This window comes from Zootoca vivipara, chromosome 9 (genome assembly GCF_965207765.1).
Source record: "Zootoca vivipara chromosome 9, rZooViv2.hap1.1, whole genome shotgun sequence".
NCBI classification, from domain to species: domain Eukaryota; kingdom Metazoa; phylum Chordata; class Lepidosauria; order Squamata; family Lacertidae; genus Zootoca; species Zootoca vivipara.
The window spans coordinates 64,420,768-64,446,730 of NC_142592.1; the positions used below are offsets into that span (position 1 = coordinate 64,420,768).

Here is a 25,963-nt window from a genome sequence, read left to right on the forward strand (position 1 = left end):
GCACTCAAGAGTCATAGAATCATAGAGTTGGAAGAGACCACGAGGGCCATCCAGTCCAACCCCCTGCCAAGCAGGAAACTCCATCAAAGCATTCTTGACATGTGGCTGTCAAGCCTCTGCTTAAAGACCTCCAAAGAAGGAGACTCCACCACACTCCTTGGTAGCAAATTCCACTGCCGAACAGCTCTTACTGTCAGGAAGTTCTTCCTAATGTTTAGGTGGAATCTTCTTTCTTGAAGTTTTAATCCATTGCTCCGTGTCCGCTTCTCTGGAGCAACAGAAAACAATCCTTCGCCTTCCTCCATATGACATCCTTTCATATATTTGAACATGGCTATCATATCACCCCTTAACCTTCTCTTCTCCAGGCTAAACATACCCAGCTCCCTAAGCCGTTCCTCATAAGGCATCGTTTCCAGGCCTTTGACCATTTTGGTTGCCCTCTTCTGGACACGTTCCAGCTTGTCAGTATCCTCCTTGAACTGTGGTGCCCAGAACTGGACACAGTACTCCAGGTGAGGTCTGACCAGAGCAGAATACAGTGGTACTATTCCTTCCCTAGATCTAGATGCTATACTCCTATTGATGCAGCCCAGAATTGTCAAACCAGCTTGCTAATTCTGTTACCCTCTTAGTCGTGGTATTACGTATCGCAGATGTTAAGTGCATTTTCAGCCTTTCTTAAGGTGTCTTGAAAAGCTCCAAGGCCACAGCCTCGGAGTTAGCCAAGGTGATGGCAGAATGAATATTCTTTAGCTCCGCTGATTGAAGGAGGAGGGTTTGGTCTGCATTAAGTATGGGGGACTATTTAATTCTTTTGGGTGCAGGTATACCCAGATTTGTAGTGGGAATATATTGCAGATGCAGGCTATAGGTGTAGGCTAGGATACAGTTCCTGATAGGTACAGGGGTGTGTGTGTAGAAAATGTGCCAGGGGCAATAGGAGACAGGTAGACTACATGTTCCCCCCATTTCTCCTCGTTTACTTTGTGTTTCTTGGCACACTTTTACATCTGGGGATCTTGGATTCTGTTGGGTGGGCGGCATGGGGAGAGTCTCTGGCGAGTTCTCAGTCCGCCATTTCCCCCAGAAGTGGGTCCATAACTCAGCTCCCCTTTCCTGAACGGTCTGAATTCAACATACGAACCAGAACCCCTCCCTCCCTGACTGTTCGAGTGAATCTGGATATTATCAGGGTAGGTCGCAAGTGCTGGGATCTTTCCCCTCAAACTCCCACCCTCTACTGCCTGGACAATTTCTACAGATCTGCCCCTTACCTATAAGATACATATGTGATCCTCTTCTGATTGGTGGCTTTTTTGTAACATTTGCAAGGAAAACCCTGACTGGGTTTCAGGGACCAGGCCCGGCTCTAGGGGTATAGTCTTGGTGGCGTGGGGTGCCAGGCCGGCAGGGGGGCAGCCGGAGCGATCTCCGTGCCACGTCGCCCGGGCGCCCGACCTGCTTGAGACGGCCCTGTCGGGGACCACCCCCTAAGATGTGTTATGTCTGCTTGGATTTCTGCCTCAGCTAGCAGAATACCACTAGGCATCATTACTGGCCAGTTACGAATAACATACTCGCGGAGTGACCTGAGACCTCATGTTAGAAGAAGTTCCTTTAGCATTTTGACCCAGCCACCCATGAGATTAGCAGCACCATTATTAGCTGCAAAGTCCTCAGTCCAGCATTGAGGTGTGGACCCGACTGCCTCTGGACCACCAAGTGCCAATAGCTCCTAGTGCTTCCCGCTGCTGCAGGCAATTTACATGAAGACAGTTTTGTTTTCAATAAAAATGGTTATATGGAATGCTAGCTGTACTAAGCATATACTCGTTGAAATAAACGGAGACTACACACTAGGGTTCATGAATTTTAGTGGGTCTACTCTGAGTAGAACTTCATTGTGTGCAGAACAAAGCAATTTTTCAACGACTGCATGAAAAAGGTTTGGTAATAGTAACTTGCATGTATATTATCATTTATTTTTGTTATTCCAGAGCATCAAGAACAATCATTTTTCCATCAGTTTATGAGGTATGATTAGTTTGCATTCTCTTATAAGAGTTGTAACCAGATACCAAATCTTTAAAAACACACACACACAAAGGCATGGAGAATAGGACGATCAGTGGCTACTAGCTATGGTCCATGACGTTAATGTTTCTGAATACCAGTTGCTAGGAATCACAAGTGGAGAGAGTGCTGTTGCATTCTCGGGTCCTGCTTGAACAGAGAATAATGGCTAAATGGGAGAAGAAAGCATTCTGAATACATTCATTGACCACTGTCAACATGGATTACAGTTCTATAGCGGGGGCTTATATTGGTTGACTGTTTGCGAGTATTTTCTATTCAGCACAATTTCAATCTGTTAGTTTCCCTTCCTTAGGAAGATTCATGCTCCTTCATTGGATCCTCTGTCCACGGGGGAAAGGATGTGGCCAGCTCCTGAGTGAGATTATCCTCAAGTGGCCACCCCCAAGCTTTAAAGAAAGGACCCAGATTTTTGTTCACTTGTTGAGAGAAATGGCGTGCCCACAGGTTCATCTTGGAGCTGTTGTCAGTTGGGATGTGGGTCATTGCTTGGTACTCTGTGAAGATGTGGATGTAGGGATCCCAGCCAAAGGCCTCCTGCAACTGGAAAATAATAATTATTCAGTCCCTTTCCTAAGGACTTGAAAAATACATCACTGTTGCTTTTCCTTTCTCTCTGGGTGCATATTTATGCTATTGAAGCATTATCAGTTTTACACCATTTATGACTTACATGGCTCCGCACTCCCCAGCCCTTGAGAATTCTGGGAACAAATGAGAGCAGCAACAAAATGTTGCAGTATGAAGTGCTGCTCTTCAGGATTCCAGCTACTTCACTGCATGGCATTCCCCTTTGATCCTCCACTCCCCACCACTGACCATGCTTAGTCCTCCTTGGGCTGGTTTTAGAATAGGCCTCATAGACTTATTTCTGCGGCCTTTCGAATTTCCCCAGTCCTGCCATTTTCTCTGTTTCCCATCTATAAAGTCATTCCAGTAACAGAAGCAACACACACACTCGCAAAACTACAGTTCCCAGAAGTCCCTGGGAACAAGGAACATTCTGCATGCCTACTTGGTCCGAAGTTTTGTCATGTTCAATAAGACACCCTTCCTAGGGTTTGCAGCACCGCAGCGTAAACCAGTTTAATTCTGACAATTCAGACTGTCTTGGCATTGGATAGCCGAGTCACACCTGTTTGACATCCCATTTCTCTAAAGCACAGGCTTTTATAATGAAGGGGATATTTGTTAAGCAGTTTGTGATAAGTTGGAGGTGGAGAGAAGGGTCTGCATTGGAAAGGTGCGCAGACATCAAAACAATCCCCCTGGGTATTGCTCCTGAATGCCACCCCGGGATTTTTAGTTAGAAGTCCCAATCACACATTCAGTGGCAATGGCTGAATCCAAGGTTTAGGCCAGGCATCCCCAAACTTCGGCCCTCCAGATGTTTTGGACTACAATTCCCATCATCCCTGACCTCTGGTCCTCTTAGCTAGGGATCATGGGAGTTGTAGGACAAAACATCTGGAGGGCCGCAGTTTGGGGATGCCTGGTTTAGGCCTACAGAAGTTCAATGGATGGGGCGAAAGTCGATTGATTTCAATGACTCGACCCTGAATATTGCAGAGTTGAGATACAACCCATGAAGGAATGGAAGACCTGAGCAATTCATTCTCCCTGGCTTACAGCAATAGGGTCAGTAGGAGCAGCTTCTGCCACTGGCCAGTGAAGATACCATGGCTCTAAATGGTCCCGTAGTCTTGACTCCGCATAGAGAATCTTCTTTATGTACCTGCAAGTAAGGTTCCAGTGCAGTCCACTTTTTGAAGTCCTTCAGCTGAGCTCTTCCTTCAATATAGTTCTTCACCCTCTCCTTTCTGCTGTCTGGTTTAAGCTTTGGGTGGGCTCTTTCTCTGGGGATGTTCAGCACAGTTTCATTGACGTAAACAGACCAGATATTGCAGCTGGCCTCCGTGGTATGTGGGGGGAATCCCCACCCCTTCTTCTGCTGATTGTGACCCAGCTCATGGATCGCGCCCCAAGCGCCTTTGGTGTACATGTGTTGTACATCCGTGAGCGACACTGATGCCCCCATTTTAGCCATAATCGGGTAGCCAGAGTGCATCGAACCTAACAAGAGAGTTGGTACAGGGGAACTTGTAAGACAGGCACATGCTTCTCCATGAAAGCTGAATAAATCATTTGCAGATAAATCATTTGCATCTTTCCCCTCAGCTTTAAAATGAATCGGGTACTGTGGTTTGTGTATGTATTGTACTGTATTGTTATTTACCCCTAAAAAATTTTTTTATTGGAATTTTAACATACAGAAAACTCTTGATTTGCATGGGGGTTGCTTTCCGTGTCACTGTGTGTATAAGGCAGTGTTTTTGCATTCTAGTTTTCTGTACAATTCTACATTTATCTTTGATTTTTCTCCGAATTACCATCTATACCTTCATATCTCTCAATCTAAGCATAATAGCACAGCATCTTTTGAGCAATGTTTCACCATATATTCCTCGTAACATTTCCATTCATTTTTTTAATTTTTGATCATTGCTGCCGTTAATTTTGCCATTAACAAATACTAATCTAATTTACAAATCCTATTTTCCTTTGGTGGAACTTTTGATGCTTTCCACTTGGCTGCTATAACTACCCTGGCGGCTGTACTAGCATACAGAAAAACATTTCTTCCCACTAGGTATCTCTTCATCTAGTAATCCCAGCAGGTATGCCACAGGCTTTTTTGTTACTGATTTTTTCAACATTTTCCTCATTTCTCCGTGGACCATTATCCAAAACTTTTTAATTTCCTCACATAGCCACCACTAATTTCTTATTACTTTGAATCACTACATTATCAAATTTAGAATTTTCTTTTGAGAAACTTTTTCATCTGCCTTAAAACTGCTTATAAGCTGCATATATTACGATCAGTCTATTTCATATATTCTTATTTCTTCAAATGTATTTAATCTATATTCACCTTGCTGTTTTACTAACTGTCTATATGTTGGCCAATTTTTCCTTGTATTTAATTTCTTTGTGGCAAGGGCTTCTATCGGTGAGATCCACCATGGTGTTTGTGGTTCTGCATATCTTCTATATTTACTTCAAACTTTATATAGCGCTCCTCTTAAAATATGACTTGTAAATTCCTTATTTACTTTAACTTTATCATAATTAAGATACACATACCTTCCAAATCTACAATTGAAGCTTTCAAAATTTAAAATTCTAGTTTTTTTCCAACCTTGGCCAATCTCTCACCCAATTCAGGCATTCCGCCTCGTAATACAATTTTAAATTTGGTAGCGATAATCATCCCCTTTCCTTCCTATCTGTTAACAGCTTATATTTTATTTGAGGTTTCTTTCCGTGCCAAATAAATTTTGTAATATCTCTTCTCCATTCCTCAAAACAATTTTCTTTAATTATAATTGGTATAGTTTGAAATAGGTAAGGTATTTTTGGTAAAACATTCATTTTGACTACCAACACTCTCCCCCACAATTATAATTGTAATCTATTCCATCTTTCAAAATCCTTCTTTATATCTCTCCACTTTTTCTCATAATTATTCTTAAATATATTAATAACTTTCATGGTTATATCTATGCCCAAATATTTAGCTTTTTAAACAATTTGTAATCCCACTTTTTCTTCTAATTCTTTTTGTTTTATTTCCTGCATATTTTTTGTCAAGAGTTTAGTTTTTTCCATATTCAATTTAAATCCAGATACTCTCCCCAAATCCTTTATTAATTCTATTACTTTAGCAATGCTTGTCTGGTTTTTCTGTTGTTATTAATACATCGTCTGCAAAAGCTCAGACTTTAAATTTCTCCCTTCCTAATGTTATTCCTGTACAGTAGACACAGTGTTCCAACGATGCTGAAGTGGTTAATAAACTGTCATGATGTACAGTGTTTCCGGATATTGTCCACTGTTTCGTAATTACTTCTTAAGCACGGTAATGGGTAGTAGAAGTGTTTTCATAGACCCATCTATTATAAGGATAGATATAACACCAGGCCAACATATTCATGGAAGGGACGGGAAGTCTAATGTTCAGGAAGAAACTTATTGTTTGAAAGTTGTTATATTGTCATTTGTTGAGAGCTGGCTTGATGTGATGGATTTCAAATTTTCAAATACGTTTAAAATATGTTTGCATTGTTTTAAGGTCTCCCTTATCAAAGCAAAGGATTAAGGTGTTAGGAGAACCTTAGAATGTGAGGAAAAGTTATACCATACAATGTACTGTATCAAACTATTTTACATGAATAACGCAGGTATTCTCCCCCAAAAAAGGGCAACAACTCTGGGGAACCTTTCCTAAAAAAAGGTCAACCACTTTGGGGGTTCCCACCTCCTAAAAAAGGTTGACAACTCTGGGGAATGGGGGGGGGCAGAGGGATCTTTGCTTAAGACAGCCCTGGCCATAATAGTTTAAACCAATACAAGCTTTCAGCTCAGATGCATCTCTGAGGATATTTTTATAGATCCCGGTGGCTGCTTATTGAAAGACAGGAGGGTTGTGCAAAATGTTTTGGAGAATATACTGTTTTCACCCAACTGTATATGAACAAGTTTGTACTTACCGTGAGATATTTGGACATCTACTACTATCCTTTCTGGTCTGGGGAGACGAAGAGGGATGGCTGCTAACTTGGCCACTGCTCTCATCATCTGAGCCCAGGTGTTCAGAAGGATCTCTGGACTGTCCATTCCACGCACGTCACCTGAAGGCACTGTCAATATGATGTTTTCTGTTTCTAACTCAGCCCAGGGAGCAGGGTAGTAGCGGATAGTGTCCTTCCAGGCAGATAGGCAGGTTTCACCTAAATGCATTTATTTATTTTGTTGCAAAAAGAAGTAATAACAATTAACTGCATATTCTAGTGTGGAGAAAGGAAAAGAGAGGGAAAAAGGAATGGATGGGTTTTGGTCAGTGTATTTTCCCCCAATAAGAACGCTCTCTTGACGATATTGTTTGTGAGGAGCCTCAGGTTCGGATGATCCCTCCAGAGAAAGGGCAGATGGATTCAGGAAGAAGAAGAAGAGGAGGTTTGGATTTGATATCCCGCTTTATCACTACCCGAAGGAGTCTCAAAGTGGCTAACAATCTCCTTACCCTTCCTCCCCCACAACAGACACCCTGTGAGGTGAATGGGGCTGAGAGACTTCAGAGAAGTGTGACTAGCCCAAGGTCACCCAGCAGCTGCATGTGGAGGAGCAGAGACGCGAACCCGGTTCCCCAGATTACAAGTCTACCACTCTTAACCACTACACCACACTGGCTCTTAACCACTACACCACACTGGAAGGTTTGCCCTTGCTCTGAATGGGCTTTATTTTTCATTATATAGTTGCGTGTGATGCGGCATAATCTGGAAAATGCCTGAACCTCCAAGTGTCTGTTTTCCAAGGATGTCCCCAGATTTACAGAAGCCATCCTGGTTTCTGATTTGGTCACAGAAGGTCCTCCTTTTCCTTAGGACCATCCCTATTTCCATCAGAGAAATGTTGGAGGGTATGGAGTTACGTGACCCGCAAGTCAAGGAGATAAGCAACTATAAAACCTTAAGAAGACATCTGAAGGCAGCCCTGTTTAGCGAGAACATAATGAGGCACTTCTTAATTAAAATAGATTTCTGACCTCACGAAATATCTCCCCCGCTTCTTTCAAAGGGAGCCCCCTTACCAAGCTTGAAATAAGGAGCCAGGGAAGCCCCTTCGACAGTGACTGATACGGTGCCCACTGAAGATTTATTTGGCAGCACAATGTACAAGAGGCCGCCCCACAAGCTGGAGACTTCCATCCTCTGACTCGTAACTTTAAACCGCCTGATGGCTACCGGAGGACGCTGAAGCTCCTCAGCATTGCTCAGGTCATCGGAATGACAGCCAATCTGGACCTGGAGGAAAGGACGCTGGATTCAACAAGCAGGCGGTGCAAAATATTAACCCCAAGGAGCAGTTGATAAGGTCTCCTGTTGTTGAAGGCACAGGATACTTTTGAAGACTCAAGGAACAATTGCATGTCTTTTGACTCTTTATCTAAGCGACTCTGCATGATAGAATTCGGTTATAATCACACGCAATCTTCACAACAATATTGTGAGGTGGGATAAGGCCATAGGTGGCAGAGAAGATCTTTCTGTGAGTGAGGAAGTGGAGATTGGTTAGTTGGGGGGGGGACTGGCATATTGGGAGGTGCAGCCTGGTGCTCAAAGGTGTGAAAGAAAGGTAAAAGTTGTAGGTCCCATAACAAGTGGATAATAAAAACAATCCCGTCAAAATTAAATCAATCAATCAAGTTAAATCAATCAATAAAATACTAGGGTTGTGTTCAACTAACTTTTGCTCAGAGTAGCCACATTGAAATTAATGGAGCCTGGTGAGTTGGGAGGCAGAGACTAGCATGCTAGGAGGTGGAGCCTGGTGGTCAAAGGGGTTGACCTCGTAATGCCCTTCAGCTGGGCAATGGGGCCTGGATGTGCTACGCTTGGCTCCCAAACGTGCATTTTTCTGCACCTGTCCTTGTAAATCACCTCATCCTCTGCTGTATTATTCTTGTAAAATACAATGTTATAAAGCAGGCATCCCCAAACTGCGGCCCTCCAGATGTTTTGGCCTACAACTCCCATGATCCCTACCTAAGAGGACCAGAGGTCAGGGATGATGGGAATTGTAGCCCAAAACATCTGGAGGGCCGAAGTTTGGGGATGCCTGTTATAAAGGTTTGTATTCAACAAACGTTTCTTCAGATTAGCCCCATTGGAAATAATGAACCTCAGTCATGGCCATTGATTTCAGTGGCTATACCCTGAGTAGTAAGTGTTAGTGGAATATAACCCATCAATCACAAATACCGGCTAGGGGGGAGGGGAGGGGGTCAAGTCTCTCCCCAAGGGAGTGTTTCCAGGCACCTATTCTGATGGGGAAATCTACTGGGAGGAAGAAGGGTTACCAAGAAAACAGCACAGGGGGAAATCATCAGCCACCCTCATCCTCCCAGCAGCCTGGTCCCGATCCTCTTGACAGAGTTAAGGAGATGGAGGAGCTAATTGTTTCAACCCAGTTGTCCGGACCCTCAAGGCTGTAGTCACAGCCCTGACTGAGGTTTAAAGAGCATCACCTGCAGCTGAGCACCGACAGCGTTGGGCGGAAAGAGCAAAGTGACGGTCTTGGCCGGAGGAACATAAAGGCCGGTGCTTCTCCAAGCTTCGTTTCCTGCAAGGCCAAACCAAGACATGGAGGTGAATCGTAGGCTCTGCAGTGTATTGCTTTTATATCCCTTCATTGAAAAAAAACTTGAAATTACAATACATTTCTATAGAGGTCCCTGGTATTCAGAGGACTCACTTTGCTATCAGTTTCTATTTTATTCAATACATAACAATTAACTCATCCTCACCTGAACAACCTCCTAGTGGACTGTTTGGGTTAATGGTAAGCACCGAGTTCCATTTAATATTCCCTTTCAGAGGGTGAGGCTTTTTCAAATGTTGCCTACTGAAAAAAGGTTCTATAGCAGGCTTCCTCAACCTTGGCCCTCCAGATGTTTTTGGCCTACAACTCCCATGATCCCTAGCTAGCAGGACCAGTGGTCAGGGATGGTGGGAATTGTAGACTCAAAAAATCTGGAGGGCTGAGGTTGAGGAAGCCTGTCCTATAGAACTCTCTCACAGGTTTTTTCTTTAATATTTTCATTTATCTGGGTTAAATCATCGGGATTGCTTCTTGAGTGAATGCCCTGCATGCACACAATTCAGCCAAATGTGGGCACACATCCATGTTTGCCCAATGTGGCTTTGTGTCACAGCCAGGAACAGCCAATGTCAAGAGGCCCTGCCACATACCAGGCCTCCAAGCAGCAGGTTGGGGCTGTGCAGGCGCTCCAGTGTGGCCAACCCATTGCTCCTGCTGGTGTCGGAATGGTGTGAGGCAAGGACGGGGGGATGCATTCTATGGCAGACCAGCTTCTCTCTGATGGAGAGCTGGAGGGGGAAGAGTCACCCCCCCTTGTCCACAGCATGTTCAGAAGCAGAGAGAGAGAAGCTGAACGACTTAGGGAGGAGTTGCCCAGTTCCGAGATAATGACAAGAACCAGAAGGGAGGGGGCAGCTAGTTGAGATGTCTCTTGAGAGCATGGGGGACCGCCCTTCACCACGGACTTGGAGGCCCAAATGTATCGGAGAACAAAGGAGTCAGGGAGGGAGGGCCTTCCTGTTGGCACCCAAAATAAGTCGGGAAGTCGGATTAGACTAGCCAACTGCCCTCGTGCAGAGCTGTGTGATTGTGCTCGCAACGTGATGCTGCAATAAAAGGACTATAAATCTTACCAACTGCTTGTTAATTCTTACATGTGAAGTTACGGAAGGGGGGAAGGACTCTGCATGCCTGACAGCTGGTGAGCCCACACAGCCCCAGCCTCTCCCCACTACCTTGCCCCCTCCCACCTGGCAAGTGGAGATTCTGCTGCTGGGAGATGAGGAGGAGCAAGGTCGCCCCCTCTTCTTCACTGGCTGCTCCTGGGAATGGCAGGGCGGGGAGGACAATGTGTGCAACCCCCTCACTTTAAATGTGCAAGTAGCTCCTATGACACTCCTTGTTAACGCTGCAAAAACTCTTAACAAATGGGAGAGAGACTTTGGACTGCAACTTGGAACATGACCCGAAATGAGATCTGAACCAAGTTCGCAAAATGACCCATTTTCAGATAAGGAGGCAATCAGACACTCCGAAAGGAACAGATTCACCTGAGGGTAATAAACTGGTTTAAAGGAACAAAATCTCTCACCATCATTTGTTCCATAGATCCGAATGACTTGAGGAGGTGCTGTGGGATAGTTTGGAAGGTTTGGAATCAGAAGGGGCACTAGTTCTTGGAAATGTGGTAAATTGTTGTAGAGCAGAAATGTCATTTGAATTAAAATGGCTTCATCCGAGTTGCTTTTAATTGGGTCGCTTGCTCTGGCATCGGGAATCCCGCAGAGAAGTGCTATTTTTCTAGAAAAAGAGGTGCCGGAGCTCAACATGGATGCCTCCTCCGTTCTCCGAGTTCTGGTGCGTTCCGGCTGCAAAAACTTGAGCTCGATCAGCTGCAGCATATCCTCATGGACCGAGGAGAGAGGTGGAGAGTTGGTAGCTGAGATGCTCAGGAATGTGGCACAGTCTTTCCCCAGCTTCTTGAGCCATGAGGAGTATGGAGGCTGCAGGTCTTGCTTGCTCTGAATGTGTTCCTTGAATTGGAAGAGTGCTTTGCGGAAGTGATAGCTCGAAGCAACAGCGCTGGCTTGTCTCGCTGGGTAGCTTTCATCAGGTAGCTTGATACCCTCCCCAGTGATCCCAATTCCAAATTTCTTCAGTATCTTGTTTCCTGGATATTGCGTGATGGCACAGGCGGTGGGATTTTGATAAGTCCAGTACCAAGCTTGTCCACCGATTAGGAGACCACCTCCTTCAGAGACAAATTCGTGGATTCTTTCCTTCTCTGTGTCACTGTAAGTTGTGCAGCAGTATACGCTCAAGCCAGGCTTGAGATCGGTTAGCTCGCAAGGGATCCCAGCCTGATTTAGCATGGAGTAAAGCTCCTTCAAATGGTCTCCGACGCCAACCTTCCCTTCTTTTCCAGCAGCAACCCAGTTGATGGCATTGAGGAAGAATGTTTTCATGGATGGTTTGCTAAGAATTTTTTCGTGGGCAGAGACCACAACACGTCCTCTGCCGTAGTAGGCGGCTCCAACAAAGCACTGGAAAGAATCAGTTATGCCCACTGGAAATGCCAGATTCCCGTGGATAAGCAGGTCAGAAGGCATAATGCCCTTAAAACAGAAGGTCGTCACACCATTCAGAAGAGTCTTTAAGTCACCCTCAATGTCTAATCCATGCCTATATAAAAAAATAATAGTCCATCCTTAAAGCAAGGCTATAACTTCCTGTGGGATGATCTGAATCATTCTTGCCTAACTTGGTCCTTTCCAAATGTTCTGGATTCTCTCAAGGCCTCTCAGTTAAGCCAATGATCTGGGCTGAGGAGAGTTGGGAGTCCAACACTTGGAGGCTCATTGCATTGGAACCAAAGCCCTTCCTTTGGCAATTCCATGTGCGGCTAATAATAATAATTGTTTTTAGCCCCTGTCCATATGGCTCGGTTGCCCCAGCCACTCTGGGCTGCTTCCAAAACATACTAAAACATCAAACATAGATAGCAACAATCTGATTCAATATAAAAAAAGCACAATAACTTTGAAATAAATAATCAATAATCAATTAGGTCCAGTTGTGACCGACTGGGGTTGCGGTGCTCATCTCGCGTTATTGGCCGAGGGGGCCGGCGTACAGCTTCCAGGTCATGTGGCCAGCATGACTAAGCTGCTTTCTGGCAAACCAGAGCAGCACATGGATACGCCATTTACCTTCCCGCTAGAGCAGTACCTATTTATCTACAGTGGTACCTCTATTTACGAATTTAATGCGTTCCGAACACACATTTGTAAGTCAAAAAAAATTGTAAGTCGAATCCCATAGGAATGCATTGGGAGAAAAAATGCGCAAGTCGAAGCAACCCTATCTAAAATTTCGTAAGTAGAAAAAATCCTATCTAAGCCGCATCCAAGATGGCGGACGGAGCTCCGTTCGTAAGTAGAAACATTCGTAAGTGGAGTTATTCGTAAGTAGAGGTACCACTGTACTTGCACTTTGACGTGCTTTCAAACTGCTAGGTTGGCAGGAGGTGGGACCGAGCAATGGGAGCTCACCCCATCGCGGGGATTCAAACTGCCAACCTTCTGATTGGCAAGCCCTAGGCTCTGTGGTTTAACCCACAGCACCACCCGCGTCCCTAGAATCTAATAGTAAACAGTAAAATTAAGCATCTGCTCAGTGGGCTTTTGTTTTCCTACCCTTGTCTGCTAAGTTTTCTGAAGCCCTGGTCCTGAATGGGGTAACTGTGCCCCTGAAGGACCAGGTGCGCAGCCTGGGGGTTATTTTGGACTCACAGCTGTCCATGGAGGCGCAGGTCAATTCTGTGTCCAGGGCAGCTGTTTATCAGCTCCATCTGGTATGCAGGCTGAGACCCTACCTGCCCACGGACTGTCTCACCAGAGTAGTGCATGCTCTGGTTATCTCCCGCTTGGACTACTGTAATGCGCTCTACGTGGGGCTACCTTTGAAGGTGACCCGGAAACTGCAATTAATCCAGACTGGTGACCGGGAGTGGCCGCCGAGACCACATAACACCGGTCCTGAAAGACCTACATTGGCTCCCAGTATGTTTCCGAGCACAATTCAAAGTGTTGGTGCTGACCTTTAAAGCCCTAAACGGCCTCGGTCCAGTATACCTGAAGGAGCGTCTCCTCCCCCATCGTTCTGCCCGGATACTGAGATCCAGCGCCGAGGGCCTTCTGGCGGTTCCCTCACTACGAGAAGCCAAGTTACAGGGAACCAGGCAGAGGGCCTTCTCAGTAGTGGCGCCCACCCTGTGGAATGCCCTCCCACCAGAGGTCAAAGAGAATAACAATTACCAGACCTTTAGAAGGCATCTTAAGGCAGCCCTGTTTAGGGAAGCTTTTAATGTTTGATTGATTTCTGTATTTTAATATTTTGTTGGAAGCCGCCCAGAGTGGCTGGGGGAACCCGGCCAGATGGGCGGGGTATAAATAATATATTATTATTATTATTATTATTATTATTATTATTATTATTATTATTATTCCAGTGATCACTTCCGGCGATCCCACACACTTCTGAGGTCCAGTCGACCTTCACTAGTGTCTGAGCCTTTAAGGTGGCAGGCCCTGCCCTGTGGAACTCCCTGCCAGTAGACATTTAAAAGACCTCTGTAAACAGTTAAAATCATTGGCAGGGATATAATGACATTTGTAATGTGGAATTAACTATGGTAACTCTAGAGATATAATAGATGGATAAGGGTAAAAGATGCAGAATACAGTGGTACCTCGGGTTACAGACGCTTCAGGTTGCAGACTCCGCTAACACAGAAATAATACCTCGGGTTAAGAACTTTGCTTCAGGATGAGAACAGAAATCGCACAACACTGGCGCGGCAGCGGGAGGCCCCATTAGCTAAAGTGGTACCTCAGGTTAAGAACGGACTTCCAGAACGAATTAAGTTCTTAACCCGAGGTACCACTGTATGTTATTTTAAATATGGAACCGATGTAGGGAGGGAAGGAGGTCCGAAGGTTTGAATGAACCTTTTGTTTTAATGTTTGAAATGGTTAAAATGTGTAGAATTATATAAAACCGAGAAAAAAGTATGCATTAGACATAATGTAAATAAAACAGGCAATAAATAGTGTGCTTACTGGGTGATAAGGGGAACCGTGGGCATTTTATCTTGGACTGGGAAGATCCCATTCTCTCCCACGTTGCTAGTGAAGTATACCCCGGACACGCTGGTCACCTGGTTGCCAGGAAATTCAGCCAGCACTTTCTCCTTTCCGTGTTGACTTGACCAGTCCCAGGCCTGTCCTCCAATGAGCAGACCCCCGCCTCTCTTTACGAACTGCACAAGGCCATCAGCTTGCGTGGCATCGTAAGCATCGATGCAGTAGACCCCAAGAGTGTCTCCAGGCCTTGCATCTGGGTGCACCTTCTCACCGTTACCGAGGAGCAAATCGGAGAGGGCATTCAAACTTTTGTGGACGCCGATCTGCGCCGTCGAGGATGGCTTGAGCCACTCTAAGCTACTTCTAATGAATGGCAGGAACTGGGGCATTTGCAGCATGGCTTCGCGCGCCGTCACCACCATCCGGCCTGCCCCATACCAGGATGCGGCTATTAGTACTTGCCCGTTGGTACTGACAAGGACAGGGAAAGCTCGGTCTCCGGTGAGAAGCAGCTCGCAAGGATTTATCTCCCCAGTGATAGCCAAAGACTCAATACATTTCACCAAAAATTCGTAAGATTTTCCGGAGTCCCTCTGGACTGTTTGGAATGCTGGTCTACAGGTGTATCTGAGAGGACAAAAGAGCATTAGCGTTGCACCTGCAATATCCACCTGTAATTCCCCAAGAAACCTTCCTGAAAATGTACAAAGTATTAATCTTACCAGACTTCAGTCCCATTGGCTCTTCCCTGTACAGTCGCACCTTGGAAGTAAAACGGAATCTGTTCTGGAAGTCCGTTCAAGTTCCAAAGCATTTGAAAACCAAATCACTGCTTCTGATTGGCTGCAGGAAGCTCCTACAGCCAATCAGAAGCCGAGGAAGACCCGTCGGACTTTCAGGTTCCAAAAGAACCTTCGCAGACCGAAACAATCACTTCCGTGTTTGCAGCATTTGGGAGCCAAAACGTCCTGAGTTCCAGGGTGTTCAGGATCCAAGGTACAGTAGTATATACTTGTAAAGCTGTCCTACATTAATACCCAGGCAGCAGTTAGCTTGAGAAAAAATTCAATGGGTGTAAAACGTAGCTTGTCCAGCCCTTGGTCTTCGGACCATCCCTCCTGTCTCCTTTCTGCCCCCATAACAACTAATGGAGCTGCTCTGTCCTATTTGGTCTGTCCTTAATGGATTTGTCCTTTTTTTTTTTAACATACTTTTTATTAATTTTACAAAAAACAAAAAAAAACAAAAAAAACGGTACATACTTAAACCCCTTTTCCACCTCCTTCCTACCCACCCACATGGGTCCTCCCCTGCCACAGAAGTATCCCATGTATGTGAACAGTCAGAGATGGTCCATCTTATGCTTGGATTTCTGTCCTCCCCCCCCTCCCCTGACCCCAAAGCCCCCCCCTGCCACCAGGGAGCTCCAGCAAACCAGGGCAGTACGCAGGAGGACATCTATCCAACCATCTATTATCATACCAAAAAAGAGAGAAAAATAGATATAAGAAAAAAGGGAAAAAAGAAAGAGCGAAAAAAGAAAGAAAGAAAAAATACAAAACAGAAAAATTTTCTTGCATTCATAGTTGTAAAACCATATTTTGTGGGCTTCCCCTCCCCCCCCTTCCCCGGTTTTCATCCCTTTTTTATCATCTGCAACAGTTTCTTACTTTATAAAAATACACCTTTGTATCTTATACGACTTATAAATCAATTGTTAGCATTTTCATCTAATATTCAAATCACTGAAAAATCAAACTCCCATTTTCTCTTCCCGTGCCTAATTTTTTTTCCCTCCCTCTATAAGCCTCCATATTTTCACATTTTCCAAAATCCATTCACTTTTAAAACTATAACTATTCTCAATTTAACCTTACATCCCCGGTTACCGGCTCCACCCCCCCAATCCAGCAAATTCCAAAGTCAGCAGACCAGTTATAAACCTGTTAATCCATCCTTATAATCAACAACATCACTTTCCCTTCACCCCACCCCCTGTTTACAGTCTTTTGCCATCCAGGCCACCATACAGGACCCCTGGATTTCTTCTCTTCTCTGCATATTTTTTCCTTCTTCCCTGTGGGTGTTCTGGAATTCCAATAATACCAATCGTGCCCCCCTCAAAAGCAGGGCACTCCATCCAACTTTTTGTAGAGTAGAGTCATCATTTTTTCCGTGGTGTGCTTCATTTGGTGTTAAATCGTCACAGTCCTCATCCTCATCTTTTCCTTCTCCATCATTGTCATTCTCACATTCATCTTTTTCAGTGTCAAAAGCTTCATCTCCTAAAAAATCATATTCCGCCATCACCTCCTGGAATTTTTGCTGTAACACTTGCCGTCGTGTCTCCTCTTGACATAGCTCTATTCTTGTTTCCCACATTAAGGTCAAAACAGACCACTGGAACTCAGGGGAACACTTTTTTGTTGACATATTTCAGTCCTGCCAAGGTCAAAACTTGTCACGTGGGGTGGAATATGATCACAGTTTATTTTCTCGACTCCATTTTAACAAGCTGGCTGCATTCTTCAAGTCTTATTAACAATAAAGTTCGAACTCACATTTCACAAGCACTTAAGTCAAAAAAGAAATTCCACAAAGTCCAGAAATACAAAGTGAAGTAAAGATTGACTTATAAATCCTGATCAACTCACTGGGTTGTCTGGGCTGCCGGCTCCCAAGGGAAAGAGAGGTTTTTCTTAGGCTTACCTCTTGCTGCAGGGCAGTCATAAACCACAGTCTCTCTCCCCTTTTCACCCTGCATCAAAGGGGAGATTCTCTTTGATGCCTTTGAGGGATCCTTTTGAATTACAAATCTTCTGTTTATGGCTTCGGGTTTCTATTTACTGTCTCTTTATTACCGTGGGGGGGGGGGTGGCTTCCTCTTTTCTCCCCTCTCTCCCAGATCCAAATTGTGTTTTATAATCCAAATCGTGAGATTACTTACAGTCTTTTCTAATCGTTTTATTTTCGGAAGAATCCAGCGCTCTCCGCCTTCGGCTTGAAGCTTCTCCCTGCTAGAATAACGTTGCCGCTCAAAATGGCCCCCGCGACTTCTACCCTCCTCACTCCGGAGCTCTTATTAGAGCTAGCCGAAGAGTTGGGGAGTCCGGATTGGGTCTGTGCTGAGCAAATTGCCCTTGGGACGCCCTTCCCGAGGTTCTAAGGGGCGCAGCGTCGCTCTCGCTGCCCTCCCCACTCCTAGCAGAGACGGGCCGTCTCGGAGACGAGACGAAACCCCGCCGATCGACGCTGGCGCTGAACCCGGAAGCCCTTAATGGATTTGTCCTTAATGGGACTCAGGTGGCGCTGTGGTTAAACCACTGAGCCTAGGGCTTGCTGATCAGAAGGTCGGTGGTTTGAATCCCTGTGACGGGGTGAGCTCCCGTTGCTTGGTCCCAGCTCCTGCCAACCTAGCAGTTCGAAAGCACGTCAAAATGCAAGTAGATAAATAGGAACCGCTACAGCGGGAAGGTAAACCGCGTTTCCATGTGCTGCTCTGGTTCGCCAGAAGCGGCTTTGTCATGCTGGCCACATGACCTGGAAGCTATACACTGGCTCCCTCGGCCAATAATGCGAGATGAGCGCGCAACCCCAGAGTCGGTCACGACTGGACCTAATGGTCAGGGGTCCCTTTACCTTTACCTAATGGATTTGTAAGCCCACTGAGCGACCTGATTGATTAGGACAAAACCAGCATTCAAAATTCGCCAGGAGGCTGAGGATTGTCAGAATGCAAAGGCTTTGAGAAGTCTTGTCGCTATATATGGTGACTCAGACTAGAGAATAAAATTGGTGCTGAGGGCGCAGGGTAAGAAATGCCTCCTTGCCTGACTCCAGAGTAAGAAAGTGCCTCTTTTCTCACCTCAGCACGAGTCACCCTTGTAAGAAGGAGAAATGGTGGCTAGACTTTCCAGGAGCCATGTGACAAATAGCTTTTCTACCCTATTTTTTAACACTGGACAAAACACCTACTTTTTTGAAGGGCAGTCACTGCAGAGGAAGCTCAGGTTGAAATAACTTAGGTGATTTCTTAATCTATCCCAAGAGAACATCGGGATGCTCATCCTTCACTATTTCCCACAAAAACTTTGGAGTGAAACCTGTGTCTCTTAATAAGGGGAGCAAAAGCCTCAAAAACATCCTACTTATAGAGTTGTGATTTCTACTAGTGTTAAGAAGCCAATTTGATTTGGGGCATCGTCCTGACGGTCACTGCTGTTTCTCTATGCAAAGAGGGGCCGGAACTCATCATGAACGCCTCCCTTGTTCTCTTGTAATGGCAATGGAGCCCACCTGAGAGGTGCTGGAACTGAGTTCCGGTGAGTTCCGGCTGGGGAAAAACAAACAAAATTTTCACTCAAACCTCGTTTGTCAAACATAATCCATTCCGGAAGACTGTTCGACTTCCAAAACGTTCGACAACCGAAAGCTGAAAGCGGAAGTCTCAGTACAATAGGGAAACTCAAAACAGAAGCTGCGTAGCATGTTTGGCTTTTGAAAATCATTCAAAAACCGGAGAAGTTACTTCCGGGTTTTTGGTGTTTGGGAGCTGCAATGTTTGAAAACGTTTGAGAACCAAAGTTTGACTGTAGCATTGCTTCTTCTCCCAAGAATAAATGGAGATAAATTGGTATACTTACTCAGGGTTTGGGCAAACCTCTGGTATATCCTGTTGCACTGGGAAGACCCCTTTGTCTCCCGTAGCGGCGGCGAAGTACACTCCAGCCACGCCAGTCACCCGGTTGCCAGGAAATTCAGCCAGCACCTTCTCTTTTCCATGTTGATAGGACCAATGCCAGGTCTGCCCTCCAATGAGCAGACCCCCGCCTCTCTCTACAAACTGAACAAGGCTGCGAGCTTGTGTGTCGTCATAGGCATTGATACAGTAGACCCCAAAGGAGTCCCCAAGGATGGCATTCGGATGCACCTGAACAGAATTCCTGATGAGCAGATTAGAGAGAGTGGCCATGTTCCGATGGACGCCCACTTTTGCTGTTGGGGATGGCTTGAGCCACTCTAGGCTGTTTCTAATGAACGGCAGGAATTGGGGCATTTGCAGCATGGCTTCGTGTGCCGTCACCACCATCCGGCCTGCCCCGTACTGGGATGCGGCTATTAGTATTTTGCCATTTGTACTCACCAGCACAGGGAAAGCTCGGTCTCCCTTGACGAGAAGCTTGCAAGGGTTGAAGCCCCCGGTGACATCAAAATTCTTAATACCTTTCACTAGTGACGAATAAAAATTTCTGGAGTCCATCTGGGACATTGAGACTGCTTCACCTCTTACGGAACTGGAAGACCAAGACGAAGAAATAACACAACCACCCACCCAAAGAAAACCCGTTAACATTTTCCTGTCCATCTGCAAGGTCCATACATATTTCCCATGTGAAACCTGCATAAAGGACACAAGCTATCCATCTCTCGTTTTGTGTGTGATCATTCTCCTAAATATGTCGTTATTGTCACACATTTTTGCAAGACGCAACAATGTACAGTCGTACCTTGGATCCCGAATGCCTTGCAAGTTGAATGTTTTGGCTCCCTAACGCCGCAAACCTGGAAGTGACTGTTCTGGTTTGCAAACTATTTTTGGAAGCCAAACGTCCAATGGGGCTTCTGCGACTCCCGATGGGCTGCAGGAGCTTCCTGCAGCCCATCAGAAGCCGCGCTCTGGTTTCAGAACGTTTTGGAAGTCGGGCGGACTTCCAGAACAGATTCCGTTCAACTTCCAAGGTACAACTGTATATTGAATCACCTTACTCCACAAAAGCACATTTCTATTTAATTACACCTAACATTCCAATCAAAAGTATCATTCCACAAACTGCCATGCATTGTTGGAGGGCTGTCCCCATATTGCATTGCTGTAATGTGATGTCAGGTTGATTGTAAATTAGCGCTTTTCCTATCTGCTCAACTCTCTTGGGTTTGTCAGGGTTAATTCCCAGAGTTGTGAGATCCCAGTCTGAAACGGGCTTTTATTTAGAGCCTTGCAATGTTTTGCAATGGTAAGCCCTATTTACTTCCCTTTGGCTTGCCCCAGGCAGCAAACAAGTGGGGTGGTGGTGGTGCCCTAGCACCACTGGTGGAGGAAGGGAGTGTGGTGGGTGCAGCCTGTCCCAGCTGTCATCCCTGAGGCGGGGTGACATCACCGCACCGCCTCCTGGGCAGCTTGCCATGGGCAGTGCCCCCCTGGGACATTTACCCCGTCCCCTCGGGGCACTCACCATGCCCCTGTAGGTGGCCAGCCCCACCCCTATGGACAGATAGCCCCGCCCCTGGGTGCACAGCTTTTGCCACTCTGGGTGCCAGAGTAGCTAGCTCTGCCTGTGCCTAGCACACCTCTTAGGCTTCTGCCTTCCTTTCACATTCTCAGTTGGGTTTGGGCCGTGCCTTTGGACCCCTGGGTGGGTAAGGTGTCCAATCACAAGGCGGGCCGATCAGATTTGCTTTGTGACACAGCAGTGCTGTAGGAGGAGCTGGCTTCAGGCAGCAGGTTTTTTCAGCTTCGTATTAGAATCTGGGTCTCGTATGAGAATGAGTGGATTAATGGCGTACCACTTTCAGAAGATTCCTCAAAATTTGCAACTGGAAAGCAGTGGCGACAGAGCTTTTCCTCTTCCACTTTCACGGAGAGCTGAGTCGCTCCTTCAGATGGGCAGGTTGCTCAGAACTGCTTTGGATTATTGTAAGGTTTTTGCAGGAATCTGAAATGCAGAGTACAAGGACCTAGTACGGTCTGTTTGCCTACGTGACGGTAAAAAGTGAAAGATTAAACTGGTCAAAATTTGTACTTTGCATGTTAACCACCTGGAATGAGCAGAAGAAAGCACAGCACAAAGAAAAGTTTCATAGATTTCTTTCTCTTTTAATTAAAGATACCCCTTTTTCTAATTTGCAGATGAAACTCATCAACAGTTTATTAGTCACCTTCAGAATGTAAGAAAGGATTTCCACTCGTGCACGCTGGGAATGGCGGACAATAACATCTGCTCCGCCTGCTTCGGGAGTATGCAGCCTCCCCCACTCCTCCCGGGATGCTACGGAAGGGGGCCGCTGCCCGCAGATGCCCGTTAACCCACCCGGACCCGGTGGGGGGGCCTGGGCCGAGCACCTGTTGGAGTCGGCACTCCTGGAAGCCACCCAATGCATGCACTGGTCCCATAACTTGGAATTTTAATTAAGATAAAAGTTTTTGGCATGCCTCAGATGAAGGAGCAAAAAAATTATTGCCTGCGGACCCAGCCCTGAGCAGTAGAGAAAAAGACTTGATTTACGGCCACTGAGAGATAAGAGGTGGAAACATTGCAGAAAGGAAGATGGATTATCTGGAGAAACCGAGAAGCCTGACAGAGAAGTGAAACCCTCCCCCCCTTTTTTCTTCTTCTCTTAGATACTATACTAAACACCTTTTCTGGATGGGCTATCGGACTATCTAGAGCAGCGGGAAAATAGAAAATGCAAACTGTGTGGACACGGAAATATAAACAATATAAAAATGGAGGATTTATATATGCTTTGATAATCTTGTAAAAATTCCCTACTGATAGCTGGTACTTGTTGGGATTCGTCGTGGACTGACTAAGAAGATTTAAGACTTGTGTCACTGTTAGAAATGTTATAAATTAAGAAAGCACAAAATGGCGCCGAAACGGAGAGCAGCTAGAGGCGGGGAAGAAGCCATTGTTTGTTTTTAGAAGAGTGATAATATTTGACCTGGCTAACTCCTCGCTGGAAAAGCTGTAAATCTGTCTTCAGAGAAGCTATGGAGTAGAAATTTGGACATGATTTGTGATTTGTGTGCTTTGTTGGGCTTGAAAGACCAGCGATCAGAGGGAGACTAAAGCCACGCAATGACAGAAAACCTTTTGGTAAAACCTGGCTGGCAACACAACTCAGAGGCTTGGAGAAGATTGAAGGATGTCAACAAAGACTATTAGGAAAGGACTGTATTATTTTGGGACAATATGTGAAGGTTTACATCAGAGGCTGAATAACAAGGGAGAAATTATTAAAAGCAAATAGCAGTAAGAAATAGCTTAAAGCCGTCGTCTAATGAGAAAGTGTTACCTAAGGTTACCAGGAGTCCCCGGATTTACACAGAGGAGAGAATGGAAGGCATGGGAATGAAGGTGTGGATAAAAGGGGCATGAAAGAGCCTGCAGAATAGGAGGGTAGCCCCCCCCCCCATCGCTTAAACCCAACCAATTAACAAATGTCAGGATCTATATAATATTTGCATTATTGAAGGGAAGATTCCAGGTCAGTAGGAAAGTGCAGTCCAAGCTTCCTTTCCAAGCCAGGGCCTCACCTGGGATAGAGACGTTCAACATGACAAAAGTTGGAGATGACCCATATCAAAGAGGAATCCTCAGACCTGGAAGACAGGAGTTGCTCTGGGGAGGGGGGGTGGGACTAGGCCTGGGGTAGCAGGTGGAAGGGAAGGGATTGCTTGGCGCTGCCTGGAGGAGGCCATGCTGGGAGACTGGGGGCCATGCCTGACTGCTGCTTTGGCCCCAAACTTCTTGAAGCCATGATGGAGGTAATGAGAGTCACTCTTTGGATTGAGTGTTCTGCACCCCACCCCCTGGAAGACTTTAGGTGTCAATATGTGTAAAATAAGCCATATGTCTTAAAACACTATAGCCTCTGCCGCACCCTGAATTCACAATGGAAACACGACTGGCTGAGTCTTGCTGCTGCAACAACATTGCAATCTCATTTCACGGAACTGATGGAAAGGAACCCAAAGACTCTCAAATTGCTTGTATCTGTTAAACTTCTCGTTTTAGTAAGTTTCCACATCATGGGAACGTGTCATGTTTTACTAAGCCATTCTCGTTCAGTTGGAATTATATTGGTGTGCCATTTGGCTGCGATCAACATATTTGCTGTGGTTAACAAGACTCCCAGCTAAATCTTGATGTTCAGCTCATACCTTCCTCTTCAAGGTATCGTAAAAGAATATGCAAGGAGCTTGTGGACATGCGAAGACAGGTCATTTCCTGAATGTGTGTCATTCCTCCCCCACCAAGAAATATAAAAGATAAAAATGTCACTTTGACCTTGATGAGTTACCGTATTTTTCGCTCCATAGGACACACCTAGTTTCTAGGGGAGGAAAACAAGGAAAAAAATATTCTGAATCAATGCCACTGGCGGCGGCGGAGGGGGGAGCAACCCGCTTTCGGGCTTCTCGTCCCTTCCCTGCCCCACTGCCACTCCCCTGAATCAATTTTCCTTTTTCCTTTATTCTAAATGCACTGTCTGACCCTCTGATCTGAGTCACCTCAGTCACACAGGTAAAGGTAAAGGACCCTTCGACGGTTTAGTCCAGTCTTATTCGACTATGGGGTGTGGTGCTCCTCTAACTTTCAGGCCAAGGGAGCCAGCATTTGTCCACAGATAGCTTTCCAGGTCATGTGGCCAGCATAACTAAACTGCTTCTGGCACACAGAACACCGTGATGGAATGCAGAGCGCATGGAAATGCCGTTCACCTTCCCACTGGAGCAGTACCTACTTGCACTTTAATGTCCTTTCGAACTGCTAGGTTGGCAGGAGCTGGGACAGAGCAACGAGAGCTCACCCCGTCGCGGGGATTCGAACCGCCGACCTTCCGATCAGCAAGCCCAAGAGGCTCAGTGGTTTAGACCACAGCGCCACCCGCATCCTAGACGCACAATATCATGGCCAGCCCATTCTTCTCTGGGGTGGACGCAGTGACAGAAACACCACCATTTCCTTTCTTGTTCATATTCTTCACTTGAATATTCTGTCAATCGGCATTACTGCTTTTTGAAAACGTTGCATTTAGGTGAGACCAGCCTATCTGCCTGGAAGGACACTATCCGCCACTACCCTGCTCCCTGGGCTGAGTGAGAAACGGAGAACATCATCTTGACAGTGATCTCAGATGATGTGCATGGAATGGAGAATCCAGAGATCCTCCTGAACACCTGGGCTCAGGTGTTGAGAGCAGTGGCCAAGTTAGCAGCCATCCTTCCCCTTTTTCCCCAGACCAGAAAGAATAGTGGAAGATGTTCAAATATCTACTAGTAAGTACAAATTCATTAATATATGTATGGATGCAAACAGTAAAATACTGGTGATATATGCATTTTTACAACCCTCTCAGCATCTGGCTACTTTAACCACCATGGCTTCTGCAAAGACTAGTCTCTGCTTTGTGAAAAGGCAGGTAGATATCACACCCTCAACTGCAATTCCCATGTTTTGCGGCGGTGAAGGAATATCAATTAAATCACTCGGAAGCCTGCATAGCAGAAGTGCTGCAGCACAAAACTTACTCTGTTATTTTCCGTGCGGAACAAAGACCGTACAGTCAATTTCAGGGGTACCACTTGTAAGCTCTGTATCCCAGAACTGCATAGACAAGAAAACATGGAAATGAGCAGGAAAATACATTTTCAAAGTAATAATGCAGTTTTGGGTGTACTTTGTTTGTCTCCTTGTAACGGGTGGAATATGAATACTTTAAAATGCAATACACCCATAGCTCAGTCGGTAGAGCATGAAATTCCTGCATTGCAGGAGGTTTGGGCTAGACCAGGGGTCCAGAAATAAACCGTAAATGGCAAGAACTCAGGCCAGAAGAAAAAGGGATTTCAAATATATCTTCACAAGGTTTTATTTCTGTGATGAAGAGTTCAAATAGGAATCAATCCCAGTATAGTAAGCAAATAAAAAATAAATTCCAGTAAAAATCAGGACAAGGCCCTGTTTCGACAATTCTTCGTCAGCTGGAATATTGAGAAATTAGAAATGAATCTTAGAATAATTCTCCTTATAACAAAAATTCGTTCAGATCTCTAAACATAAAGTTTTATCATATGTAAAAGACAGAGAATATGTTTGAATGAACATTACAGGTATATCTATGAATAACTAACCTTACATCAAAATTATATTCTGTTTTCTAAATAAAGAGTTACATTGCCTATAATGTACAAAGATAGCTTGTCTATGTTTTAAATGATAAACCATCTTAAAATAATAATCCTTACAACAGGAATACATGTAATTTTCTAAAGACGAAGTTACATGACTTATAATAAACAGAGGTAGCTTACCAAAGATTCACAGGTCAGAGTGTACCAAGTCTGTTTGCCTTGCTAGCTCAGGTTGTTTGCAGCATTTAAATGAAACAGAAGGTGTGGTTGTGACAAAATTAAAGAGACAGTATTACATCTAAGTATACTGAGATGTTAAGACAATTTAAAGGCACAGGGCCATGGTCAAGTTCAATGTTGTTTCAAAATACAAAGACGATTATAGAAATGCTGTAAAGTCTAGACTGTTGTTCAAGCCCCATAGATGTAATGTGTTGAAGAGGTGGATAAATTTGGATTCTTGTTAGAGAAGGAGTCTGTCATTATTCATTCGGTGAAAGCGGATTTGCGGCAATGTCCAAATTACAAAGAATGAAAAGTCACCCTCTGTATGTTTAAATTGAGTGTAATGCTTGACTAGTGGCACCTCCAAGATGTGATTACGGATCCTGGAGCGATTATTCTGAGTTTGAAAGGC

At 45.2% G+C, this 25,963-nt stretch overlaps 1 protein-coding gene across 1 annotated transcript; it reads right to left on the bottom strand.

Moving 5' to 3' along the window:
- Positions 1-1,955: 1,955 nt before the first annotated feature.
- Positions 1,956-25,963, bottom strand: LOC118091526 (TRPM8 channel-associated factor homolog). Its single transcript, XM_060279219.2, has 11 exons — positions 25,507-25,963; positions 24,724-24,799; positions 20,973-21,121; positions 19,052-19,702; positions 14,385-15,035; positions 10,856-11,946; positions 9,191-9,285; positions 7,754-7,967; positions 6,651-6,890; positions 3,833-4,170; positions 1,956-2,640 (listed from the first exon to the last, which is right to left on the bottom strand). The coding sequence occupies exons 4-11, from the start codon at positions 19,675-19,677 to the stop codon at positions 2,389-2,391; spliced, it is 3,507 nt and encodes a 1,168-aa protein (XP_060135202.2). The 5' UTR covers positions 19,678-19,702; positions 20,973-21,121; positions 24,724-24,799; positions 25,507-25,963; the 3' UTR covers positions 1,956-2,388.

Bases quoted from the DNA above. Each gene is read 5' to 3' on its own strand.
- LOC118091526 (XM_060279219.2), bottom strand. From the start codon at position 19,677: ATGTCCCAGATGGACTCCAGAAATTTTTATTCGTCACTAGTGAAAGGT. The intron at 15,036-19,051 runs GTAAGTATACCA...TTGTCCTCTCAG, and splicing joins GAGGTTTGCCCAAACCCTGA to ATACACCTGTAGACCAGCAT. The intron at 2,641-3,832 runs GTACATAAAGAA...ATTATTTTCCAG, and splicing joins CACTGGAACCTTACTTGCAG to TTGCAGGAGGCCTTTGGCTG.